At 53.4% G+C, this 16,297-nt stretch overlaps 1 protein-coding gene across 2 annotated transcripts; it reads right to left on the bottom strand.

The window, feature by feature from the left end:
- Positions 1-768: 768 nt before the first annotated feature.
- Positions 769-14,889, bottom strand: ITGB2 (integrin subunit beta 2). 2 transcript variants are annotated; one of them, XM_074595573.1, is made up of 17 exons: positions 14,750-14,889; positions 9,889-9,941; positions 8,196-8,262; positions 7,734-7,822; positions 7,256-7,439; positions 6,883-7,053; positions 6,392-6,633; positions 5,886-6,041; positions 5,588-5,683; positions 5,357-5,446; positions 4,877-5,017; positions 4,428-4,612; positions 3,407-3,651; positions 2,938-3,157; positions 2,564-2,769; positions 2,288-2,454; positions 769-2,003 (listed from the first exon to the last, which is right to left on the bottom strand). In XM_074595573.1, the coding sequence occupies exons 3-17, from the start codon at positions 8,257-8,259 to the stop codon at positions 1,938-1,940; spliced, it is 2,322 nt and encodes a 773-aa protein (XP_074451674.1). In that variant the 5' UTR covers positions 8,260-8,262; positions 9,889-9,941; positions 14,750-14,889; the 3' UTR covers positions 769-1,937. The 2 variants fall into 2 exon arrangements, with proteins under 2 accessions (XP_074451674.1, XP_074451675.1); XM_074595574.1 differs by lacking the exon at positions 9,889-9,941 and having other exon boundaries at positions 14,750-14,839.
- Positions 14,890-16,297: the final 1,408 nt, after the last annotated feature.

The raw sequence follows: 16,297 nt of genomic DNA on the forward strand, positions 1-16,297 counted from the left end.
AGGACCCTCCTAGCTCACAGTTTTCCCTCTGAGCTTTTGCATGTGCCCTAGCATATACTTCTGTCTAATGCAATTACTGATCCTATTTCTTTTTGAAAAAGTCTGTATCCCTCATTGATTTTCTCTAACTGTCTTCCGAAGCGTGTTTGTGGTTGCGCTTGTACTGCACGCGCTCCACCAGCAGTAAGACCTGCAGCTGCTGACAGGGGAGACAGAGGGTTTGTTCGTGTTCGAGTACCAACAGCCTCTGCCTGGGTCCCTGGCAATGGGCATTGCATCCAAGACCCAGAGCCCTAAAGGGTGCCTCTGGTGTCTTTATGCAGCCAGGCGTGGGGTGGATGGGACATACACCGAGTTGGGGGTCCTTGAGACAAAAATAGGTGCAGGCTGGGATAGTACTGGGGGTAGTATCAGACACACTTTCCTTCTTTTTACCTTGCCCTAGACCCTCACGGTCACTGCTGAAGAACACTAAAATGGCTCACATTAACCCCATATCTGACGCAGTACAGCCACTCTTGTTTAAGGTGGTTTACATCTAGCTCCCAGCAGATGGGCAGGGACAAGAACTGGTTTGCATCATTTAGTAAGTCATTTTTGGCTTGCAGGGGAGCACCTTTCAGGACGTAAATGACAAATTAGTGTAGAAGAATGCTGGCCAGCATTTTTCCCAGGCACAATCTATGGGAGATGCTGGCAGTAATGACAGGATTTTGTTGTAGTTTCCCCAATGAACGCTTCATCTGCTGCCCTTGCACCTGATTCTTAGCAGGACAGATGTATTTATGTATTAATTTTTATTAACGTTAAACATCTTCAGAGAGCAAATGACGATGTGACATAATACAGCTGTATGCAAACTATTCCCAAACTTAAGGCAAATATGGTTTTGTACCACTGTTTCACAGGAATGACCCCACAACGTAAGAGCAATTAGCTGCTGTGTGTGGTTTGGAAAAGTGCTGAGCTGCAGGTGCTCTGGATGCCGACAGGTCTCTTGCACGCCTGGCCCTTGGCATGTCTGATGCGCTTGTAGAGCAGGGAAAAGATCTTGCCCTGGGGCTGGCAGAAGAAGCTGTGGCCGAGCTCTGAGCTGCAGGCAATGTTTCATGTGCTCAGTGCCAATGTTTCATAGTTCAAACAATTGCTCCTTTGCCTTCTTGTCATGCAGAGAGCTCCAGGCCTGGTGGAGGTAAGCCACACTTGCATAAGCCCAAGTAGAACCTTGCCCAGTGTAGGTCTGAGAGGGAAGTAACACTGGGAAGCAGCTGATGATTTAGAAAAAAGACTCAGTGCATGTTCCCAAGCTGCTTTTCATCTCCAGGTACAGGTGCTCACTAACCCTTAGGGCCCATCTTCTCACTGCAACCTCCACAGCAGACTGCCAGCCTGGAGGACCCTTCACATCGAACTCGCCAGTGAGTGCTTTAGAAACCAGTGCAAACATAGTGGTGGAGACCAGTGCAGCAGGGGAATGCATGGAGCAGCCTGGGAGCAGATTCTGCTAGGGCAGAAAGAAAATGGCAGTTTTGAAATCCCAGCTCTAGATCAAAGCTCAAAGCACTCTATGACTCAGCTGGTTTTGGGACTTGGTGTCTGAGACTGCTGCCAGAAGGCAAAGTCAGAGAGCTGAGACAGTACCAGTTGGTAACTGGTACAGGAGCCGTTGCATGTGCCCACTGGTGAGGTTCCATCCATGGCAAAGCTGTGTCTGTTCCCTTCTCCCAACTCCACTAACTCAACCATCAAGCACTGCACCAAGAGACAGGCATGGTGCAGTCCCTCAGCCAGTGCCTGATGTGCTGGTGGCCTCTTGGAAGAAGGGAACAAACCAACAGGATAAAGTAGAGGAGGTGGAAGCCTTAGTTTGAGATTTTCTTAGCTTGGCGTTTCCTTCTTTAATGGTGGGTCTTAGTGCTGCCAGGTGTCGCTATACTTCACTGCCCATTGAACCTGGGGTTCACAACCGTGGTGGTGGCACTCTTGAAGAGGGGGTTATCAGCCTGGAGAGAGAGAGAGGTGAGAGGCCTGCATTGTTGTGCTGTATTGGATTTTCAGTGGAGCATTACCCACCCCACCCCTCCCAATGTCGACAGTGCAGACAGTATTGGCAGAAGAGCCCACAGGCTGCTTTAGCCCCCTGCAAAATCCAGCTGGGTTGCAAAACCAGCAGTGGGGAGGTCTCAGGTCTGCCATGGCTGCCTCTGGAGATGATGTCCCCTCCAGGTGTCCCCACCACATGTATGTGAGTGTCTGAGCACACCCCACCATGGACAGGCTCTCTTACGTCGTTCCACTTGGCCTTGGACTTCTCCTTCTCAAACCGGCGATATTCCCGGCGGTCAAACAGCTCCGTCAAGAGACGCCAGATCAGCAGGAGCACCAGGCCGATGAGGGCCACGCCGGCAACGGTGCTGCCCACAATCAGCGCAACGTTGGGTGGCTTCGGGCACTCTACGGGACAGACAGACGGTGTCCGGCTGCAGCCCCTGGCAAGGTGGTGAGGCCATAGCAGAGCTGGCAGCCTGCCTGCAGATGGGCAGGAGGAGCAGGGCTGGGGTACCTTTTTTAAGATCAACGGTGATGGTGTACTTCTCCTCGCCATCCTCCTGGACCATGTGGAAGGAGATCCAGCAGTTGTTGGAGTCCTTCTCCCTGCACTGCCTGCTTGTCCCTGTCAATTTCTTGTCCATCCGGATGTTGGAGCAGGCCTGGGAGCAGTTCTTCTCGAAGGGGCCGCTCCCGAAGGCTTTGCACTCCACGCAGGAACTGCAAAACAGGTGTGCACAGCTCACCTCTGCAGGGGCAAAGGCCCTCTCACCTGGCTTTGGCCACAGCTGGGCTCTGCGCCAGCGCAGACAGGGCTTGCCTGCGCCTGCCCAGGAGATGGCGGGGATCCCCACTGCCCTTCGTGCCATCTCTGCACGTGCCACTTACACATATCTGCCGCAGGGCGAGGGGCAGCCGGGGCACTCCTGGCAGAGTGGGGGCTGGTATCCCCCCCGGCACTGGCAGCGGTTGCAGTGACAGGTCCCGCGGCCACTGCACTCATTGCCACCGATGTTCAAGCAGCCATCTGTCGACTTTTTGCACTGGCAGGCGCTGCCCTCGTACATTGTCGTGCACTTGCACTCCCCACAGTCGCATTTCCCACGCTCTGCAGGGGAAAACCTTTCAGACCAGGATCCTACAGATAGCCAGGTCACCCTCCCTCTGCCCATGCTTCAAGAGCTCTCCATGACACCCTCTATGGGATGGTCAAGGAGGTCCTGCAGGTTGGCATGGTGGGACCCAGGTCCCCTAAACCCACCCATTTGGATTTTGGCAGGGAAAGGCAGAATCTATCTGGGGATTTAATCTTTCTAAACAGTGCTCCAGTGGAGAACCCATCATGCAGATACATCACCTTCACCACCACAGAGGGAGCCATTGTGAAACTCGCAGTTCATGTTGTCGCACTGGCAGAAGGTGCCATAGATCTGCTTGTTGGGCACATCGCTGGTGTGGCAGACACACTGCCCACACACACAGTCCCCCAACCCCGAGCAGATGATTGAGCTGTTGTCCTTTCGGCAGCTGCCCTCCAGCTCCTTGCTGGTCTTGCCTTTGGTTTCGCACTCGCAGTTCTTCCCCGTGTAGCCCGAATTGCAGCTGCCGTCAGAGGAAAGGAGTGAGCCTGGGTCAGCGGCCACAAGAAATGCTGTGGAGCCAGTGTGGGGCCCAGACCTCAGCCAAAGTGGAGCAAATCTGAGACAGCCTCATTGAAACCCAAGCAAGGCGTGTTGGTGCTAAACTCCATGCTGAAGCAGGGTGGCTGATCAGGAGGAAACCTCAGAAATGCTGCTCTCCCTGCTGGTCATGTTTACAACACCAAACAGTTGCCCGGAAATCATTGTTACGTTCATCATTTCCAAAGCCTTGCCAAGAAGATCTGAGTGTTTCCTGAGGAAACCCAGTCTTTTCCTCTCCCTGCCACTTAGGGGCCATGAAGCAATAATTGCACTTAAAGACCTGTGTGAACTACAGCCCCAAAGTGGGGTTTTGAGAGACTTCTACAGCAATCTGTGTCTGCTCAATGTGTGGGTTGGTGGATAGTCGGATGGATGGGTGGGTGGGTGATGCCCTTAGGAAAGCAGCAGAGGCTCCACCAACAGAAGAGAGAGCTCTGTGTTCCCTCCTCTATGAACGTAAACCACCTCTCTGAATAAGAAAATTGGTGCAAAGCTGCAGAGCCAGGCCAGAACTGATCGCCACGTGTACACCTCTCTGCTGAGCCCTCACCCAGCCCCACATTCTCCAGGTGCACAGGTCCTTGGAGGAACCAAATGTACCACACAGCTGCCCTTGGCTTGGCCCAACGGCCCTCTCCCAGCAGCTCCCCATCTCTGTCAGCATTTGAAACAGTGTTTTGGAGTGACAGCATGTACCTGCAGATCCCACAGACGATGCTGCCTTTCCCACTGCAGGCGGTTGGGTCAGGCTCCTCATTGCAGTTGCAGTTGCAGTTGCTGTCCAGGTGGACAGTGAGGGTATCTGTGAAGCCCAGCGGCCGGATGGTGAAGGACTGACTTTTGATGCACTCCTTGGCTGTGACCTTCACTTTGAAGACGACCTAAAAAACGCAAAGTGAAGAAAGGGAAGGGCCAGAGGCTGTCAGGTAGCTGCAGCAATCGGAGGGTGGTATCGGCCCCAGGCTGAGCACACGCACATCCAGCACAATGAAGGATACCCCCATCACACAGCATTTTGGACACTCTTCGCATTAAATGAATGTAAACAGAAAGCTTGGAACAACACACTTGGTTCCTGCCATTAAACAGGGTGGGCATCAGGAACCTTGTGAGCTATGGAGCATTCCTGGTACGGGGGAACGTACCTCATCATTGATCTTGACGTTGTCACACTGCCCTCTCACTTCGTCTAAGACAACCTTGCTCGTACCACATATGGAGTCATATTTGACATCCAGGATGTCTGGCAGGGTAGAGTGGTCCAGGATGATCCGCGAGGAGAGGTTCTGTGGGGAAATGGTAGAGAAAGTGCCATCAGTCCAAGAGGAGACCAAAGTAAGGGGGTGTGGGGTTGCTGGTCAGGGCTTCCCCCCAGCTCAGGGGGTAGGGGCAGGGAGCACCCCAGGCTGGGGTCTCAGCTGCCTAGGGTGGTTTGGGAAAGGCACGTGATAGCATTGAAGAGATGGGAACCTCTTGCTTGCTGTGGGCAGACTCGGCATGTCCTGGTCCCAACTGCTCTCTGACAGTGAGGACACATGGAGGACACACGGAGGACACACGATGGGAACCTCTCCTTGCTCCAAGCCCTGCGAGACAGGTGAAACATTGCTTCCTCCAGCACTTACATTGTAGGCCACCTGGATGAGTTCAATGATGTTGCTGGAGTCCTCATTCAGCTCTCCCACCGCCGACTTTGGGATCATCTCACTGAGTTTCTGCCAACAGAGAGTAAAGAGGTGAGCGGTCCCCGCCATGGGACACTGGAGCAGGGGGCAGCGGCAGGAGGACATGCACAGCTGTTTCTGTTCCTCCTGGGGAGGGATGGGAGGCTCTTGAACTGTCTGAAGTCTCCTTACCTTGTAAACATCCACCACCTTACTGGTGACAGCAAAAATGGGCTGAATGTTGTTTTCAGCAAGTTTCTGGACCAGCTGGCCGACAGATGGGTAGTCCTAGGTAGGGAGAGGAATGCTGCACTCAGCGTGATCTCCCCTACCAGCAGAAGGGTGGACAGTTTGGGTTTCAGAGCCCAAATTATGGTGATTATGGTAATCTTGTGGTCTCAGCAACAGGCTTTTTATGTGACTTTTTTTTCTGCCTGGGAGAGCGAGGTTGAGGGTGCACAGCTGCCCAGAGCTGTCCCTGGGTACTTACAAACTCGTTGCTCTTTTTGTACATGTTGTCCTCCAAGTGGCACTGGCCATCATTGGGGGTCAGGATGGCCCCGAGCTTGCCATCACCGGCAAAGTGGAAGCCGTCATCAGTGGCATAAACCAGCAAGCGGGTCACATTGCGCCAGCCGATCAAGTCCTGCAAATGACACAGAGACCTGACCCTGAGTGTGGCTGGGAGGACAGTGCCAGTGGGCACGCTACGATCCTTGCCAAAGCACAGCAAGTCTTGCGTTGGCCACAGTGTGGGGCGGGGGGCATGGGAGAAGTGGGTTACAGGAGATCAGGTTCAGGAAACGGGTAAGATGTTCTCTTGTACTCTCCCAGAGTAACATGCCCTGCTGCTGCACCAGGACTTATATACAATGGGCTTCCAGAGCCCACCTGGAAAGGGACAGAGCCATCTCCTGAGGGAGAGTGCATGAGTGTGGCTTGCAGTCCTCACACCTGCCCACAGCTTCTGGTAGTGGGGCAGATGCAGGGACTCACCCCGCACACCGCTGCCTGCATCATGGCATCCAGCCCCCCCTCTGGGGCATCCAGGTTGCCTGAGATAAACTGCTTCCCCACTTCGTTCTCAAACTTCTTGGCATTGTCGGTCAGTGAGAGGATGTGCTTGAAGGCGAAGGGAGGCTGGCATTGCTTGTCCTTATTGGGGCATGGGTTCTGCAGCTTCTCGGGGTGCGTGTTCACGAAGGGCAGCACTGTCTTGTCCACGAAGGAGCCAAACCCTAGGGCATCCAGGACCACAACGTCAGGGGCAGGCAGGGACCAGCCGGTGTCCCTGCGGCACAGGGCATGGACAATCTGCTGACCCCCATGTAAGTGTCCATGACCCCTGCCCCAGCACACGCTACAGCCTGGCAGAGCATGGGTCATGCTGCACATTGCCTGCATCCCGCTCCAGCCCTGCAGCTCTTGCCGGCAGCAAACAGCTGTGCCGGGGTCCCGTGCCGGGGTCCCGTGCCAGACAGGCTCACCTATGCGGCGAGAAGGTGTGGTGCTCTCTAGTGCCCTGAGCAGCTCCCCTCCCAGCTTCTTCACCTTCTCCAGATCATCCAGCATGGAGTAAGAGAGGTCCATGAGGTAGTAGAGATCAATGGGGTACCCCATGGCACGGCGAAACTTCACCTCAAACACAGCAGGCTGGCCTGCGGGACCGGGACACCAGGATCAGCTGCCACGCTGTGGCTCACATCTCGCCCCATCACCCACCCCACTCCTCCCCCCTCGCTGGGATCCTCCTCTCTTTTGGAAGAAAAGGGGAGGAAATGTGGGCTGTGGTGTGCCCCGCGTTCTGGCTGAGCCTGGGGGGCAAACGGAAGGGTGTTGGGAACGCCAGGCAGACCATACCTATCCTCAGTTTCAGGTGCACCTCCTGGGGAGCCAGCTGTATGTCATTGCTTAAGGGACTGTTCTGTGACGTTGTAATGTCATTGACTGGAAACTCAATCTCGTCGGGCGGGCATCCCCTCTGCTGCAGCTGCTCAATGGTGTCGCAGCGGATGGAGTCCGGCTCACCGGCTTTAGTGAAACTCTGCATGTTGCAACACCAACAGGAAAAAATCAGAGGACCATGAGGTGAACGGGCTTGCTACAAGATGACCCAGCTCCCAAACCAGGTCTCCACGGTACTGATGGAGAAAAGAAGGTTGAAGGGTCCTGTCTATCAGATTCCTCCTGGCCCCATCCACCATGTAGGACATGAAACACTCCCACAACGCAGTCTCCCCCCTCCACCGCAGGCAGGGCCGGGTGGGCAGGGTGACCATCCAGCTGCCTGCTAGCTGACTGCTGAGGGCTGACAGTGCGAGAGGCTGTGTGGACCTACCGGCTTCTTGCACCAGGCGCAGCCGGGACCGGACTGGATGCAGTCCTTGCATGTCCCCACCTTGATCTTGGGGCACTCCATGGCAAAGGCTGAAACAAAGAGAAGACAGAGTTGGCGTGGTGGGAACTCAGGGGAGGCCAGTCTGCAGCGGTGGCAGTCATGGGGTGCTTTGACGCCCAGCACTGGGCACCCAAGCTGTCCTGAGCCCACCCTGCCTATAAAACCCACACTGGCAGGCCATGGCACACACAGGCCCTGGCAGGGATCTCACCTGTCTCACTGTCCCTCGGCTGGGCTGGCTTAAGTTAACTCCAGATCCCAAGAAATGCAGGATCTGGCCCTCGCACATCTACCAGTGCCACGTTCCTGCCACTGTTGAGCAGTATTTGGGTTCCTCCCCTATTTCACTGCCCACGTAAGGTGCTGGAGGAAGGGCAGTGAGGAAGGGCAGGCCAGGCTCACCTGTCATCACCAGCAGCAGCACCCAGGTCACCACCGGCAGCTGGAGGCAGCAGTCACGTGACATTTTCTGCAGGACAAAAAGCATCCCTATGACCACTTGGTGCATGGCATCTGCAGGAAAGGGAGCCCTCAGACCCTACAGAGAGTGGCTACAGACAAGGGTGGCCCCACGGGGATCCCCGCAGCCATCTCACCGCAGGCAGAGCCTGAGAGCGTGACCCTGCCGCAGCCCTGGGATAGACAGCTGGGGTCAGGGCACCCACCCTGGCTGTGCGGACTGCCTCAGGATGGGCGCAGGTGTGCTTTTACAAAAATAAGTTTGTTTCCAATATACATAACTTTTGTACTAAATGTGGAAGCCCACAGAGCAGGAACTACCTTGCACTGTATTGCTATGCATTCAGCTGCACTGCTGCGAAGCTTGATGTAGTGTTTATCCAGACTCTTTAACCTACATGAGTATATTTATGTAACATTGGAAATCTCAAGCACTGCATTTAGTTTTTACCAAATGTGAGTTTTTTCAGCTTCTGTGTCGAGCTATGTTTGTGTGGAAATTGGAATCAACATTAACAAGACCATTTCTGTTAATTAGCTAGCAAGGCGTGCTAGATACATGGGAAAAAAGTCTATTACTACTTGCTTTACATTTAATTGATTCATCAAGGAAATGAAGTATTTAATGTAGTGAATTACTATTAGTTTTCCTGCTGAGGGTTTCCAACAAGCAAGGGTTTCCAACATCACAGCATGGGTGACTGACGTCCTAGGAAAGCTGCAGTCCCATCTCTGAGGGAAGTGGAGAGGCTGGCTTGCCCCATGTGGTGAGGTCCAGCTTGATGGTGTGGCAACCACCAGGCTGGCTCTTGCACAATGTGCAGGTCAAGGAAGAAGGACAGGGCGTTGGAGTCAGACCCACACGGGGAGTGGGGCAAGGACACGATGCCGTGGGTGGGGGCTCTGATCCCAGGGCCGGGGAGGTGGCTGCACATTTCTTACTGGCGTTCAGGGAAGGTCTCCCAGGACATCATCCAAACCCCACAAGCATTTGCTATCCTCAGTTACACCAGCGTTTCAGAGCATGACAGAGACCCTGTTCTTCACAAGCACATTCTCACATTGCTTTTCCTAGCTGCTTACACTACTCATTTCTTGCCCCAAAGCACATCTCCTGATCCCAGAAATTTATGTCATCCATAAAGTTGGATAAATCACTCTCAGGGAGTGATTTGTCAGTGTCCTTCCTATGGTGTCAACGAGATCATGTTCATTAACACCATCATTTCCCGTAACGCCTTCCTCCCAGCACAGCTCTGTAGCAAAACCCAACAGAGTCATGGCCTTACAACACAGACGCACATGGGGAAGTGAGAAAAGAGGAAATTGTTAAAAGGAAAAAGGAATAAGAAAGCACAAAGGAACAACAAACATTGCCCTTTTTAGCAATATTAGACACAGTTCTAACACTGCCCCGAGCAAGAAAACAACCACTCCCTGTCTCCTACAACTTGGCACAAAGTGCCATCACCCCTCTTGAGAATCTGCCAAATTAACAGCTCAGAGTCAAATGGAAATGAGAAAACAAGGGAAAGCTTCAAAAGGCACCAGGGCGAGGTTAATATATAGGGCTGCTCAGATCCCCTTCTGAGATGTCAGAATGTCCTTTCTTAGTTCGTCAGCCTCTGTAACATACCAGACAAGCAAGCGATGACACTGGTCAGCCTTGAAAGAAGGTCTGATCTCCTCCTGAGCGCAGAAAGAAAATCGAGGTAGGTTGATGCGTGTCATTTCAGTGGTATTTGCACATTGAGGTTTGGCGCCCAAATGTAGTATGGACTTGGAGATGCGGCAGGACTGCTAAGGAGTCATCTGGATATGAAGGTTTGCAGCCTTGGGAACCCCACCGTGCCCTGAAACCAGCCTCCCTGGCAGAGCTCCAGCAGTCTTGCCACCACACAGCTGCACAGTCCACAAGGCTCCTCTGTGGTCACCCAGTCAAACCCTCACGGTGATGTGGCCCAGGAGCTCACTCTGCCGTGTCTGGCCCAAGACCATCCAGTGGTGGGTGGACAGAGCCCTCCTTCACAAAGACATCCTCCACAAATCCCTCTTGACCACCACAGTTCACCTGGATAAATCTTAAGGGGAACGCTTATTGTCACAGCTGCAACATCCCATCCCGCATGATCCACACTTGCTGTGCTTAGCTGGCGCAACCCATTTTTGTCACCTCCAAATACTGCCAGCACTGTTTGAGCTTGCAGACAACAGGTAAAAACTCTTAAAGTATAAAAAAAGAAAAAGGTCTTAACAGTAAAAGCTTTTAACAAGTGGAGTGGACACCAGATCCCTGTTGGACCCTCCTGGACGCATCTTGCTACGAAGTTATTTTGATCACTCATTTGGCTGTGGCACCAGGTGCCCAGGATGTGCCTGGTAACCTGTGGCAGCCCAACCTGGGAGGTCCTCCAAGAGCAACATCACACTCCTACGCACAGCTGGCTCCTTCTTGGACCACATTTACCGTACTTGTAGCTGTATTCACGCTCTTGATTTGTTATGCATTGCTGCCTGTATCTGCTTTGTGGCATGGGCCGAGTTAATTACTAGTGCCCTGGGGATACTGAAAATAGTGTGAGCTCATATTTCTGCAAACCCTCCCAAAAAACAGGGCCAGAGAAACAGGCTCTTGCCCAGCAACAGCTGCCGCTGCTGGCAGGAGGGAAGCACTGACCCACATTTCCTGTAACACTCAGCTGATCGACACCCCAAATATGCCCGTGTTGTAAGGCCCCACACAGGCTCTGGGGGCCAAATCCATGGGCTGGATGAGCTCCTGCCATCCCACCTGCCCAGTGTTTCCGAGTGTTTAACTCCTGCTGCCACGCTAAGGCGTGGGGTGGTGATGGGGTGGATCGAGGCTCTGCGAGCTCCTCATGCTTGCTGGAGGTTAGAGCTTCCTGCTTACAGGCTCATCTCATAAAATAAGGCAAGTTTCCAATTAAAACTGGATTAAAAAAAGCTCTCAAACCCCAGAAATAAAGCAGGAACCTCAACATGTGCCCAGCTCTGGCTGCTACCGAATCCTGTAACATAGAGTTCATTTTGTGGGCTGGATTTGGATGCCTTTCTAATCCCCAAAGTTGTTTCTTTCCCTTGTCACAAGAATGTAAAGCATGCCCTGATACTAGGGGAGAGAAGAAGAAAGCTCACCACTTCTTTTCTTTTGCTGTGGAGGAAATTATTCATGGGTATGTGGGTGGATAAATGTATATGTGACGTAGGGTGACATTCAAAGAGAACAAATGGGGCTTCTGCTTTTTTCTGCCTCCTTATAGTGTTCAGAGGAGGGGAAAGCAGTTTTTCGGTCTGACTCTCTGCGTTAGCAGGGCTCAGACATGGGCCTCAGCAGCATTTTCTCCGACCCCCTTTGTGATCACTTTGGCTCAGTCCCGGACTTGCACTGCTACCGCCAGTCCTGGGTAATCTTCTCCTGGGTGTGCTCTGCCTGGAATGTTGGGTGTTTTTCCTCTTTTTCATAAATTAAGGCAAGCAGAGGGATGCACACAGTCCATCCTCCTGCCCTGGTGTGAAGGAGAAGAACTGTAGAGCTTTACAACCACCTTCATCCCAGGGTGGGGAGTGGGATGCTGAGACCAAGCACCCTGGCTAGGGACAAGGCCTGTTGCCACCAGGCTCTGCTCCCTGGCCAGGGTTGTGTAGTGGCATCAGCACTGCGGGGAGAAGGCTGCACCCCAGGACCAGGGTCCTCCTTGGCCCTGAGCTATGGTCTTCTTGCCACATGTTTTGGGCGGCTTGGGACTTGGGCTCTGCATCACCAAGAGTCCTTTGTAGAAGCCACTGGGGTATTCCATCTATGGTGCACCCCTTGCTTGCTATATGTTATATACCTGTCATGACTCAGGCAGAGCAAGATGCTCCTGAAGGCTCTGCGAGCCATAAAATGTGAAGGTGGCCTTGGAGAAGGTGCACAAAGAAAGGGCTGGGTGCTGTCCTGCGTGCAGGCAGGAAGCAGAGCTGGGGCATGCCAGCCTCTCAGGGCACTGGGCATGCTGGGGGGTGTCAGTGGGATGGAGCAGGCTACTATGCAGCATGGAGGAGCGAGTTGGGATTTATAAATAGGCTTGACGTCGATGCTAGTGGCGATCTCATTGCTATAAATAAGATGAGCGTTCAACAGCAGAGATGAGGCTTGCAGCCTGTTAGCCACAACTCCCCTTCAGTGCTTCGCTAAATATCTGCTTTCTTGCTAAACGGGGGGACGTGCTCTTCTGCCCAATATCCTGGGAGGACGTCTGGGGCATTTGCACCATCCGCATGAATGGGTGAGGTGGCACTGGTGTCACTGCTTGTGCCTTGGTGCCCCTGGGTGCTTCCTCCATGCTCCCAAGCATCCCTGGTGCCGCATCACCATCATGCTGTGACAGAGATGCCAGGTATTGCACCCAGCAGCGCTGCTCCTTCCCCCCCCCCAACTCCGGGTGGCCCTAGACCCCATGCACGGGTAGTAAATGAGTGGAGAGGGGTACTGCAGGGATGTGAGGGTGGACGTCTGTGAGCATTTTTTCCATCGCTTGGTTGTGTCATGTGGATAGTGGCCATCAAGGCAGATGGCCATACGCAGGGCTGCCGGCTGGCTAAGACCCTCTCTGTGCAGAGTATTACAACTCTCTGTGTGTATATATACATTTTTACATATATTTTTATATATATATATAAATTACAGGAAAAAATATATAAAAGTATTTTTATACATACATATAAAAGAATATATATATATTCCTATGTCCTATTATAGGAAATATGTATACATTTTATATATATTTACTCCCAGTAGCCTCCCATGCCTGCAGGGGACAGATGTGTGGCATGAGCACTCTCCCAAGTGCACTAAGGGCCTGGCCTGTGCTCTCCCTTGGCTCTGAGTGCCAAGGTCCCTGGGTCCCCATGGCACACTTGCCCTGCTCTGAGAGGCTGTAGGTTTGTGCTGTTGGGTCTCCCTGGGAAGGGGCTGCCCTGCCGGCTGTCGTGCCCTGGGTAGTCTGGGACTTTTAAGAGCAGAGGAGCCATTTCTTGTGTCTGATGTCCAGTGGGCATCACCCCTTGGCCAATCCCAGTGGGGATGCTGTGACAGCTGCTGGGTTTGCAGAGATGCAGGACAGAGTCCCGCGGCTGAGCAGGGACCTACCCAAGGCCACAGACTGTCCCCTGGAGCTGGCAGAGGTCGTGCTTTGTGGGAGCAAAGGAGGGATCCCCTATTGCCACCAGCCCTGGGGTGACTCAAGTATGTCTTTCTCTGAGAAAATAAGTTACCCTGCACTGCACTCTCCATCACGCTGAAATCACTTGCAACTGAAAGAGCACCAGGGTGAGGACAGAAAAAGTACAAAACCACCGCGTGAAGCAGGATGTGACAGCCATGACAGCAAAATGCACCGTTTAAAACCTTCCCACACCTTGCAGAAGCTGCGTACCAGCTTCTGTGCCGGCCACAGGGCACAACGCCTCTGCAAGTATTCACATGTTCACTTTTCACCTGCCTGGGAGTCTGTGAGCTCGGGCCATGGCGTTGGAAAAAGCATCAAAAACAGATACCAGGCTGCTTGCCCTGACACCTGTGGCACGCCCCACATTTTTCCTGCACCTGAGAGCCATGGAGATTTTGGGAAGGACCTGCTCTCCCTGGAGCTAGTTTGTCCGCACCCTATGCTGTCTTCCCTGCCCACTGCCAGGCGTTTTCAATGGTCACTGGCAGAGTATTTGAAGTGTACAGCACACAGAGAGTTGGAGGAGAAGAGCGAGGGTCTCACCGTCCTCTCCCACCTCTTCTCCTGGGCCCATAGGGGTGCAGGGACCTCCAGAAAGGTCCCTGTGCCAGCATGCTGGCGGTGGCACCGCGCTGAGCCCCTCCCAGCAGCCATCCCCACCGCCCTCATGCCATTCCACCACACAGTTCTCTCTTCCCCTCTGAGCCGTCACATACTGCAGCCAGCAGTGGGTGCTTGTATGGGAACCAGCAAGGAAGAGGGGGGTCCCAGGAGGGGAACCAGCACAGCCTCCAGCCCTTGTACTTGCCCAGTGCTGCTGGCTGGGCACGTAGCCAGCGCCACTCTCCCCGGCGCCATATGTGTGCAGGGAGAGCATGCTGCACCCTCTCTCCTCTCCTTTCCAGTCCTGTGGGGCAGCAAGGAAGGGGTTGTGTGGGGTCCCAATAACGACCTGCAGTTCCAGGTTTAATCCTACCTCCAAAAGCAAAAATGTTACAGACCAGGCAAGCTGCCTTCGCAAAGGCTGCGCAGACTGACCACTGCGCCATGCCACATGCGGGAGGGACACCACACTGAGCTCCCTCAAGCCCATCTAAGGACTTGAGTGGCAGAAGGTTACATCGAGAATTACAAAACAAACCCACTGGAAACAGCTGAGCTATGAAACAGCCTTATTGCCTGGCTGCCTCTCACCACACCCCCCCCCCAACCAGCCCCCCGAGAAAGGAGGAACAGAAGCAAAGAAAACGGAGATGCTGTACTTGCCTCGCATCCAGCCCTCTCCTCCGTTCCGTGCTTGGCCTGGGATGAGGATGGTCTCAACTTCTCAAGCTTGGCTGGGAAAAGCAGCCGGGCTGTTGGGAGCTTTGTGATGCACCCCAATCCTTCCTTCCTATTTCTGTCTTACAGTCGGCTGGGGCAGAAAGGAGGAAGTCAAAGCGGTGGCTGTGGGAGGGCGTGTTCTCCCCCCCAAAACCTGAACAGCTCCACTCGTGCTGGCCAAAGCCCTGCCAAAGCATCCGGCCCTGTGGGGCTGGGGCTGATCTCTTTCCTGGGCTACACCAGTGGGTCTGCAGCCCTCCCACTGCACCTGGGAAATGGACCCTGTCAAAACCTGCCCTTTTTGCCCCACTTTTAACATTTCACAGCAATTGCTGGAGGCCAGCCCATACCCCCAGCAGGCGAATAATGCTGGTAGTGGGGGAAACTGGTTCCTTTGGGAACTATCAGTAGCCCCTGGGTGTGGCGTAGATGGGGATCTGGCTTCCCCCACACTCTGGGTTGGGCTCAAAATCTTTGTGTCGGGGCTCACTGCTGGTCTAGTGAGGCCTCCTCGCTTGGCAGAGGATACCAGAGACGTTCTCTGTGGCACAGCTCAGGGCTGTGTGGGTTTTTTTTAAGCAGCCTTCAAATTTTATTGTGCAGGCTGCAATAACTCCTCCCAATGCACCCGCAATAGTATTTCCCTGAGCAGAAAGGAACTGGGTCCTGGCAACTATCGCTTAACCTCTTTAGGGCACTAAATTAAAAAAAAAAAAAAAAGACATTTAGAAAATGTACAGGATCATAGATTTTTAATAAAGATAATTAATGTGAAGCTTTTGTTAACTGCTTTGTAGGTTTCCCTTCCAGCGAGCTAACACTGAGTGACCATGGTGCATGATAAGACACCGATGCCGTTCACCTGCTGCTGTCCTACAGTTATGGAGCTGGGTTTATTTTTGCAGCAAGCAAAGAGAATCACAGTGCTAGCAGCAAATTTCTGAGCGCTAATGAATGCTCCATGGGTTAGTGTTTTTATTAAAGACAACCGAGATCTGTTCTGGTTTCATCACAACTGGGCACTGGGTGTAGCTAGAAAGCATTGTAGCTGCAGTGGGATGGGAGAGTCAGAGCAGCTATTGCCTGGCTGGCGTGGGATATGGTGGGGATGGAGCTCGAGGATGAGCCTGCTGGGAGCTGAGGTGCCCACCCCAGTTTGCTTGGAAAGCCCAGGTGGCTGCAGCTGGACGCTGCGGAGCAGCCCCCAGCCCTGGAGCAGGTGGGCCGGGGTGCATAAAGCTGGGAAAGCTGGTGAGGTTTCCTGCCAGCATTGCCGGTTGCAGATCTGGGGGAAGGAAGTGTGCTCGAGTGAGATGAGCTGTTGTAATTTTTCCTTTTGTATTGCATAAGGTCCTTATTGGGCTGCTCTTTTCTCTTCGATTATTTCATTGGGTTTGCCAAACTGCTCTGCTCCGGCTGACAGGTCGAGGGAAGAGGGTGGGAGAACTGCTGTGGCAGCAGAGCGGGTATACCGTGGGTCCTTGTAGGCCA

The sequence above is a fragment of the Larus michahellis genome, chromosome 7 (genome assembly GCF_964199755.1).
Source record: "Larus michahellis chromosome 7, bLarMic1.1, whole genome shotgun sequence".
In the NCBI taxonomy this organism is placed as follows: domain Eukaryota; kingdom Metazoa; phylum Chordata; class Aves; order Charadriiformes; family Laridae; genus Larus; species Larus michahellis.

Bases quoted from the DNA above. Each gene is read 5' to 3' on its own strand.
- ITGB2 (XM_074595573.1), bottom strand. From the start codon at position 8,259: ATGTCACGTGACTGCTGCCTCCAGCTGCCGGTGGTGACCTGGGTGCTG. The intron at 3,652-4,427 runs GTACATGCTGTC...CTCTGACGGCAG, and splicing joins ATCGTCTGTGGGATCTGCAG to CTGCAATTCGGGCTACACGG. The intron at 2,004-2,287 runs GTAAGAGAGCCT...CTCTCTCTCCAG, and splicing joins CCAAGGCCAAGTGGAACGAC to GCTGATAACCCCCTCTTCAA.